Source organism: Oryctolagus cuniculus, chromosome 2 (assembly GCF_964237555.1).
Source record: "Oryctolagus cuniculus chromosome 2, mOryCun1.1, whole genome shotgun sequence".
In the NCBI taxonomy this organism is placed as follows: domain Eukaryota; kingdom Metazoa; phylum Chordata; class Mammalia; order Lagomorpha; family Leporidae; genus Oryctolagus; species Oryctolagus cuniculus.
In genome coordinates, this window is record NC_091433.1 from 166449048 (window position 1) to 166459200 (window position 10153).

At 48.9% G+C, this 10153-nt stretch overlaps 1 protein-coding gene across 7 annotated transcripts in view; it reads right to left on the bottom strand.

Moving 5' to 3' along the window:
• Positions 1–9508, bottom strand: part of CRIM1 (cysteine rich transmembrane BMP regulator 1) — a 208363-nt gene extending 198855 nt beyond the window's left edge. For 5 of the 7 annotated variants that reach the window (XM_051842986.2, XM_051842989.2, XM_070069255.1 and 2 more), the window contains exon 1: positions 8983–9461. In XM_051842986.2, the coding sequence (XP_051698946.2) occupies positions 8983–9313 (331 nt within the window). In that variant the 5' untranslated portion in view covers positions 9314–9461. Of the gene's footprint in view, positions 1–4788; positions 8537–8982 lie in introns of those variants that run through there. The other 2 variants (XM_051842985.2, XM_051842990.2) reach the window with 2 other exon arrangements.
• Between the last annotated feature and the right edge of the window lie 645 nt (positions 9509–10153).

Here is a 10153-nt window from a genome sequence, read left to right on the forward strand (position 1 = left end):
TTCTTTGTTGCTGCTTCCTCCACTGAACCCTTCTGGAAGTCAGAGTGAGACTCAGGGGCCCTCTCAGCTCCTGAAAGGAGCTCGCTCTCCCCATATCAAGCCTCACTGCTGTGGGCTATCAGGAATCCCAGTTCTTCTATCTAACATCAGCCCATGACTTCTGTGAGGCGAGGCCGCTATCTTATTTATTCTGGCTAAAAAGTAAGTATTATAATCATGGGTAACACTTGTCAGGTCTTATTAAATGCCACACTCTGCTGCACACTTTACACATACTAGCTCTGTTACTTAAAGGGTGGCCTCAGGCCCAGCAACACTGGTATCACCTGGGAGGCTGTCTGACATGCAGAATCTCGTGTTCCATCTCAGACCTCCTGAATCAGAACTGGCACATTTTTAATGAGCTGCCGAGGTGATCTGCATGCATGTTAATATGTCAGAAGCACAGCTTCATCTCATTTAATCTGGGTAGCAAACCTAGGAAGTTCCCACTACTTCTAACAAACAGGGAACCCGGCTGCCAGAAGTGCTATCAGTACCATACGGAACAGAGACCAGAGCCATGGCAGATGTTCAACCCACACTTGTGGGCAGAAGGCTGGAAGGGAAATAGGGAGAGCTAGGGATCAGAGGAATGGGTTGGTTAAGCCTCTGGCCCTTGGCTTTGCCCAGTTTGTACCAACTGGAGCAGCAGCAGGTGGGACAGAGGCCTTGATGGGATGGAGCTGTGGCAGTATAAGCTGTTTCCTTAGCTCAAGCCAGGGTGAACATGCCAGGAGCTAGGAGCAAAATCATCTTCCAGAATATAATGTAAAGGAAAACACACATTATTGATTATAGTGAGTTTGGATCCTTTTCCCTCACCAAATGAAATATCAGCTTACAGATAAATGGTTAAGCTCACGACTCCTGTGACTTAATACAAAAAATCTGACTCAAAATATATAATTTTTTTAACTTTTATTTAATGAATATAAATTTCCAAAGTACGGCTTATGGATTACAATGGCTTCCCCCCCATATCGTCTCTCCCACCCGCATCCCTCCCCTTTCCCACTCCCTCTCCCCTTCCATTCACATCAAGATTCATTTTCGATTCTCTTTATATAGAAGATCAGTTTAGCATACATTAAAGATTAACAGTTTGCTCCCACATAAAGTGAAAAATAATAGATGATTTTTTAAATGATGATGAAATCAGATCAGACCTATTGTCATGTTTAATCCCAGTGAGAGTCAAGTTGGGAATTGATAATTTCTTTTTTTTTTTTTTTTTTTTTACAGAAGATCAGTTTAGTATACATTAAGTAAAGATTTCAACAGTTTGCACCCCCATAGAAACACAAAGCAAAATATACTGTTTGAGTACTCATTATAGCATTAAGTCTCAATGTACAGCACATTAAGGACAGAGATCCTACATGAGGAGTAAGTGCACAGTGACTCCTGTTGTTGACTTTACAAATTGACACTCCTGTTTATGGCATGAGTAATCTCCCTATGCACCAGTCATGAGTTTCCAAGGCTATGGAAGCCTTTTGAGTTCACCGACTCTTATCTTGTTTAGACAAGGTCATATTCAAAGTGGAGGTTCTCTCCTCCCTTCAGAGAAAGGTACCTCCTTCTTTGAAGACCTGCTCTTTCCACTGGGATCTCACAGAGATCTTAAAAATCTATTTGAAAGTCACACTTATACACACACACACACACAGAGAGAGAGAGAGAGAGAGAGAGAGAGAGAGAGACAGAGACAGAATATATCTCCCATCCACTGGTTCACTCCTCATATGGCCAAAATGACCAGGGCTGGGCCAGGAGCTTCATCTGAGTCTCCCACATGGATGGCAGGGGCTCAAGTCCTTGGGCCATCTTCTGCTGCTTTTCCCAGGCCATTAGCAGGTAGCCAAATCAGAAGTAGAGCAGCTGGGATTTGAACCACAGCCCACATGGGATGCCAGAGTCACAGGTGGCAGCGACCTTACCTGCTACGCCGCAACACCAGCCCCAAAAGATAGTTTTTTATAGAAAGTATTTAGACAAGACGTACAACACCCTTCCTAAGAGCCTCAATTCCATAACTAAGGGATGGAGAGAATGAGCCCATGTCAAATTATTGTACTTACACTGTTAGCAACCTTGTTGTTAGTAAACTTTTTCCACATGCCAGTCACTTTAAAGTGCTTCACCAAGTTCTGGTAGCAACAGTATCCATATTATTGACTTCCCTACACAGATGAGAACACAGACACAATAGCAAGGGGCAGATTTGATCCAAGAAACAAAGTTTCTTTTTTTTTTTTTTTTTTTTTTTTTTTTTTTTTGACAGGCAGAGTGGACAGTGAGAGAGAGAGACAGAGAGAAAGGTCTTCCTTTGCCGTTGGTTCACCCTCCAATGGCCGCCGCGGCCGGCGCGCTGCGGCCGGCGCATTGCGCTGATCCGATGGCAGGAGCCAGGAGCCAGGTGCTTTTCCTGGTCTCCCATGGGGTGCAGGGCCCAAGCACCTGGGCCATCCTCCACTGCACTCCCTGGCCACAGCAGAGGGCTGGCCTGGAAGAGGGGCAACCGGGACAGAATCCGGCGCCCCGACCGGGACTAGAACCCGGTGTGCCGGCGCCGCTAGGCGGAGGATTAGCCTAGTGAGCCGCGGCGCCGGCCCAAGAAACAAAGTTTCTAACCATTACTCTTAGGTATTTCACCTGGGCAAATTAACTGGAGTTGGGGAAGAGAGACTGAGATCTGTTCACTTTGCAACTAACACAGGAAAACAGATCTTTATTCAATTTTTTCCCATGTGGGCTCCAAATGAACATTTAGACTTAAGAGTCTCATTTTTACCTTGAGAGCAATCTTAAATATATGTATGTTCAAGTGCTCCTCTGTCCATAGGACTGAGTAGGTATCGTCTATGCAGAGATTTTTGATGATCTGACAAGCTAACTGGCCAGGGCAAGCAGCAGAGTGGGTGCAGTCAAGAGATGCTGATAAAGGGACACCTCCCAGTTCACTGCCCACGCTCATCTGCCTAGTGCAACAAGCCAGAACAAAGAGAAAATAACTCTCAAAAGCAAGCTTGCCATTTTGAATTGCAGCTAGTAAAGTGTTAAGAGTGAAGCAGCCTCTTTCTTAGATGCTGGGAAACACTCTGCTATGTATCGTACTGTAGAGAGTTCTAAGCTTGGGTGGGATTCTCTCTCCCATCTAAAGGAGAGCTCCTACTCAAACTTTTAAACCTTGTTCAGATTCAAACTCCCCTTTGGGCCCTGCCACTAGAGCCTGAAGAGATCGCTTCAGATCCTTTGGTTCCTAGCACAAATTTTATCCACGTATTTCCCTTATGAATTAATTATGTACAAGACTTGGGAAATCTTTGCTGGAACTTATTATGCAGACATTTTATGGTCTTTCTTATTGCCTACATTGGTTAAAGAGTGAAAAGAGTATAGAGATCATGTTTGAGATGTCCCCAGGCCTCCCAGATGTCCCCCTTCTCCATCAGATCTTGTACAGAGTAGAAGAGCAATGAATGAGTGAGTGATTTCCATGCAAAGGCAAGTCAGATGTTTGAAAATGCACGTTTGGAGAACTAGACCTCTGAGAAGAAACATGTTATTCATGCATGCTTGACTACTGTTTCTTCCTCAAATAGCTAAATGAATTTTACTGGGGGGGAGGGGTCTCCAAAAACCAAATGTGCCTTGTGGAACACAGCGTTACAGGAACGTTCTTACCTTCCACTCATTTTACCACCTCCTACCCCCACTAGATTTACACACTGAAGCAGCACTGTCATTGCTCCTGCAGGCACTACTGCCTGAGAGATATTAAACACACCCACATTTTTCAGGAATTTCACAATTAATGTCTGGAATGTGCTTTGGATTATTCTTCAAAGGATGGTACAGTTGCCCGAGGATTAATTCAATATTTTTCCCTTCTTTCATTCATCATTCTTTAGTCCTCCCACTCATTACCTTCTTAGGGTCATCTGTTTTATACAAACCCTCCAACTTTATAATGTCTGTCCCCAAGCTGTTCACTCGTTCACCCAGATCACCACATCTTAACTAAGCCACACAAAACATAGGAAAATGTACCAAGTCACCAGATATCTCCTACAAATGGCTGTAATAGCCACAGTTTAAGGACTGTTCAGACAGCTTTCTTCATAAATTAACCCAAATGCTCACAACCGCACTGCCAACATATGGCTTGTAGATTTTCCTGGTCTATTAAACACGTGTTAATGGCAGCAAGTATCTCCAGACTTGCTATTTTTCCTTTCTTTACTATGCAATTTATTTGCCCTTTGCCAAGTATTTTGTGTGACAGGACTCAATAACAGCGAAGATTCTATAAGCCTGACAGTCAAAGTGAAGATAAATGAATCCTGTCACTTGTATATATGCAGTGAATGGTTGGTCCCTCCATGTTTTGTCAATATTTACTTTTGGGAAGAACTAATTATTTCCTTGTTTACTTGCATTGGTTTCTCCTCACATCCCCTGTTAACATAATTTTACAGGCCCTCTGCTTGCTTCTTTCTGGCATCAAAAGAGGTCACTTTACCTAAAGACTTTTGAGATGAAAAATGAAGCCCATTACTCAAAGTCTGAGCCCTGAGTGTGTTCATTTTTAAAACTGTAGTATAAGTGTATTAACTTTGCCCTTCATCTTTTACTAAATTAGTGAAAATAGAAATTCAGGACTTTGACTCCAGGTCCCACCCCACAGCCATGAGAGCAGCTCCTTGGATGACTTATGCACAATCCAGTGCTTTGATGCATTACCTGGCCACTAGTCACCTGCTCTCTGGGACACCTCCTTATGGCCCCAAGCTTAGTCTTGCAAGCACCCATCATCTCCACTGACAGTCTTCCAGTCTAAGGGAAGAAACCATAACCTTTTAATGACAATCATTTCAAAAACTTTTGCTTTTTTGCTGTAAATACCCTCCACACCGACTTCATTCTCCTAATCACTACCCCATGAAAAATGACTGGAAGGAAAAAGTTAAAAAACATGGGAGAAATACAAGGATTGTGTACACAAAAAGCAATTTTCACATGGTAGTGATCATGGAAAATTAAGTTCCACAAAGGTTGAGCCACCGAGTATATATTTACTGGGAAAAGAACAGCGCTGGCATTCCATAAAGGCACCAGTTCCAGCCCCGGCTCTCCACTTCTGATCCAGTACCCTGCTAATGCACCTGGGAAAGCAGTGGAGAATGGCCCAAGTACTTGAGCCCTTGCACCCATGGAAGAAACTCCTGGCTTCAGTCTAGCCCAGCCTCGTTGTTGCGGCCATTTGGAGAGTGAACCAGCAGATGGAAGATCTCTGTTTCTTCTTCTCTATCCCTGTAACTGTTTCAAATAAGTAAATAAATCTTAAAAAAAAAATAAAGAAGTTTGTGCTTATCCGCAACAGAAATCACCTGGATCCAATACAACAAAGTCCTCAGAGCAAAGCAACTCAATTGCATCCACTTGGTTTCTAATCACTGTCCTTGCATACTGACAAACTCAAGTCACCATCTACTGATGTTATTATCCAGAGATGGCTGGTCACGCTCCTGCACCTTGTGCCAGCCACTCCTTACAGAAATATGTCCACTATATATATGAAACCCACTTAGCTTAAAATATCATTCTCACTGTCCCATCAAAATATTCTTTGTAGAAAATCTCCATTAGTTTTTCATAATGTTGTCTCACCTCCCCCAAGAGGTTTCTCATCCAAACTTCTACCTCAGGGGTTCAGAATCCAAACTTGTTTCTCTGGCTTCTAGGCAATTTCCCTGGAGGCAGGCAGCCTGGCCAAGAAAACAGGCCAGGCAGAATGCGGCAGAGGGCAACAGGAAGACTCCCTAGATGAGTGGAAACAGGAGAGGCACTTGCACTCTCTCAGGTGCCATAAAGCACTTTTTAGATTAAGAGGATGGCAGAAAACCAGCAGGTATCATGCACAATTTGAATAAATTTAGAAAAAAAAGAATTAAATCAGGATTTATTTACTAACAGTCTAAACTATGTGGTAAAGAAATCCAAAGGAGCATCTCACATGATTCACTAAGACATCACATAATTTAATCTTTCAGAAAATACTTTTTCTTTCTTTGAATAGCACTGTTCATCCATTTATTCAATGCACTTCCAGTGAGGTCCCACTATGGGTCAGTATGCCTTAAAACCCAAGGCAAGGAACCTCAAGATGAAATGGGTCCATGTCTCCTCGTGACTGATCTGACTCATTTTAGGAGCTGCAGTTAAAAACATGATTTTTCTCCACACAAAGACAGGATGGCAGTAAAACACATAAAAATCACTGCAAGTTGGCAAACAGCAATTCAAGTTGTACTTAAGTTATGTCATTGAAAGCAAGTAGATTAGTCATGAGAACATTTCTATACCATGCACTAAGCTTTCTCAGTGTAGCCTCATGAAGTTTTCCAAAGAGCTTTCATTAACAGATACAACCAGTAGGGGTCATTTTAGTGCAAAAATTGCAGCAAAAGAGACTTTAACACGAATAAAATATTATATTCCTATTTGTTAATTATGAAAATCATGTCCCAATGTGTGAATTTCTGCATAAAAATGAAAACTGAAAGAAACACTGGTCATTGAAATATTTCTTGAAAGTAAAATGAACCAAAGGAGAAAATACCTTCTAGATAATTATCAACATGTAAAGATTCCTCTAATTCTTACAGAGAAAGGGTTATTCATTCATCTTATGCTTTTTACAAATCATGTAGTAAAGGGAAGAGGATATATGCAATTCTAGACACAAGATTGAAAATAACCTGTCTGAATCCAACCATTGTATCATGCCAGTTTAACACTGTTCTTCTTTTGTTTCATGGATGTAGAATGCAACTTGACTGCTGCTTTTGGAATTCTTTTTTAAAAGTGCCTAGCGCTCAGGATTGCGGTGGCTGGATACAGGCCTGCTAAATGCAAAGTGCTTCTAGAGAACACTAATTGAGATATAGTCACGTTGACAAACACTCCCAAGTATGTTCAAGGATAATACCAGTTGCACAGGGTGTTACCAGAAGAAAGGAAGCTAGGAGGGATCGCATCATTTCAGAGGAATGAACGGCTCACCAGCAAGCTGCCAAAATAACTCCATAGTGTGACACGGCATGCGGCTGCCAAAACACTTGATGACCGAAAATGTTCCCTGAGCAGTTCCTTCACCACAAACATACTAAGAAGCCACAAAACAAGGAGCAGAATATTTTCAACCTCCAAAGTCCTTCTCAGAGCACAGCAGTCTCCGATGCATGTTCTTGTTAATTTAGGGGAAGCCAGATCAGATCAGATACTCGAGGTGGCAGGGTTCAAAGATGCACCTTTCAGTCTAAGTCATTCAAAATCCCCAAACACATGAAACCGGATCAGAACTCTGTCTGATGGCCGTTTTTCCTGAGTCAGAAATAATAACGTATTGCAAAATGGGATTTCATACCAGGTGGGAGGCTTTCCTAATCCAGGCAACCAAACCCTTTAACTCTTCTAAGCCAATGTCCTAAGTGCACAGCACAGCCCGGTCCCTCCCCTGGGACCAGAGATCCCTAAGACTGCCCAGTAGCTTCCAAACCAGAAAGCCTCTCGATTCAACAGAATGGTGCAAACCTTAAGGACACAGGTATAAATAAGTACGTGTACTTAAAAAGAACCACAGCCTTGAAGCCTTTTAATAGATACATTTTTTTAAAAAATTCTCCAGGCTGTCACCCCCTTTCTCTGTATCCCAGCACAGTAAACACACACACATACACATGCGGATGCTCCAGAATAAGCCCCTCCCTGGCCTCTGAGGTGTGGCTCCAAGTAGTACAGAAGACACACTAGGCAGAGGGCGCCTGTCCCTGCTCCAAGCTCCCCCAGAAATAAGACTGCTGCGCTCTGCTCACTCGCCAGGATGGCCCGCAATGGCATCGTGCGCCCGAGCAGGGAACCCACTTTTAACTGGTGCTCACCGAGTCCTGCTCAGGCGCTCGACAAAAAGAGCTCAGCGCTTCTCTCTAGACCTCAACCAGACCAGGCACCGTGAGGCCGAGGGTGGCGGACAGGGATGTCAGCGACTCGCACCAACACTGGGTACCCAACGAGGCGGCTCCACTCATCTAAACGCTTTCTCCCTCCGGCAGTCTGGCCATCGCGGTGCACAGTGCGCCCTGGAGAAAAGCCATCAGGGCCAATCCGCTGTCAAACAAAAAGAAGGGACCGGCAACAAGACTGGAGACACGCGGCCATCTGATCTTAAAACAGCAGCCCCTGACAGCGAGCAACAACTTTGCACCGCCAGGTGCAGCCCCCACCTCTTTCCTTTCTGGAGAGAAAGCCTTTGACCGTTTTCCATAGGCAAATAAATGAGTAACCACCGTTTGCAACTTCCCCTAGGCTGACATATTCCTGAGCTGAAACTGATTTATCTGCGGAGGAGGAGGAAGGGGGTGAAGGAAGAGCGCGAGGGAAAAAAAAAAATAATAAAGAGTCGCACGGGAGTGGGAGCTGGAGGCACGTCTCCTCGGACGACAGAACACGGACTTTTCAGGGCCGGTGCGCAGCGCACCGGCCACACTGCGCCAGTGCGGGCAGGGGGCGGGGGCGGACGCCCCGGAGGCTCGCGCGCGCGGCCTCCGCAGTGCCCCGCCCGCGGCGTCCCCGCCTCGAGTGGCCACACGTGTGTGTGTGGGTGGGTGGGTGCGCGCGGGGGTGGTGGTGGGGGGCTCGGACACCTTCCACTCGCCCGCCCCCACCCAAGCAGCCCAACCTCGCGCGCGTGGCTGGCTAAGTACCCGGGGAGCGGGAACCGAGCGACGCAGGGGCTCGCGCCCGGGGGTGGCGGCCGCCTCTCCTCCTGCGGAGCCCTCGCTCCTCGGGAAAGTCTCGGCCAAACTTTGTTGGGCGCAGCCAGCGCCGAAGGAGGGCGGGGGTGGGTGGGTGGGGGGTGGCGGCGGGCAGCCGTACCTTCGCAGACGCCTACTTCGTACTCGGTGATGGAGTCGCCATTGAGCGGGGGGCGGATGACACAGCGCAGCCCCCGGTCGCAGGCTCCGTGGAGCCCGTAGGCGCCGCCGCAGCTCTCGTTCCTCTGGCGGGCGCACATGTAGCAGCAGCCGCAGACGCCCTGCACGATGCTCCCGGGGCAGCTCCTGGGCTCCTCGCACTTGGACTCGTCGCAGGGCAGGCAGACCAGCGCCCGGGTGCCGGAGCGCGCCAGCAGCAGTAGCAGCCCCAGCAGCGAGACCAGGAGGTGCCCGCAGCCGGCCAGCCCCCTGCGCCCCGCCACCAAGTACATCCTCCTGCGCCGCCGCCGCCGCCTCCTCGCAGCCGGGCCGAGAGCCGGGCGGGCGCCCTCCCCTTCGCGGGGCACACGCGCCGCAGCCGCCGCTCCCGCAGCCCGCGGTCCTCGCCGCCCCCCTCTGGGCCCCCGGGGCGCGCCTCCCCTCGCGGGGCGAGGCCCGCGCCCCCACTGCGGGCCGCGCCGACCCCGAGCCCACTAGCGTTGGCGCCAGCGGCAGCGGTGGCTTCCCCTCCTCCTTCTCCTCCTCCTCCTCCTCCTCCCGGGAGGGAGGGGGAATAAAGAAAAAAAGTTTCCTCCCGGCAGCTCCGGTTCAACCCAAACTTCTGGCGGCGGCGGCGGCGGCGGCTGCGCTCGGCTCCAGCCCGGGCTGGCGGCGCCCACTCCTCCTCCTCCTCCCAGTCGGCCGGCCCCGCGGCGGCGCAGCCTGCGGGCCGGTCCGCGCCTCCCGAGCCTCTGAGTGGGCGCGGTGGCGCAGCACAAGGTCCGCGGCGTCCGCTCCGCGAGCCCCGCTCGCCTCACTCCTGCGCGGCTCCTCCGGGCGCTTGTTTATGGCTCGAGCCTCCGCCGCTCGGGCTGCGCCCTCCCCCTCCTACCTCATCCCCAGCCCGCGCCCCCCCCGCACCGCGCGCCGCTCATTGGCTGCCCCCCCACCCCTCCCGGCCCGGCCGGCCCCCTCCCCTCCCCCCTCCCTCCCTCCCTGGCGGCTGGGCCCTTCCTCCCTCACACGCCTCCTCCTCCTCCCCCGCCTCCGTCTTCCTCCCGGAGCCGGCCGCACCGAGCCGGCCCCACGGCCGAGTCGCCGTTCGGGCTCGGTGGCTCGGGGCGCACCCAGCG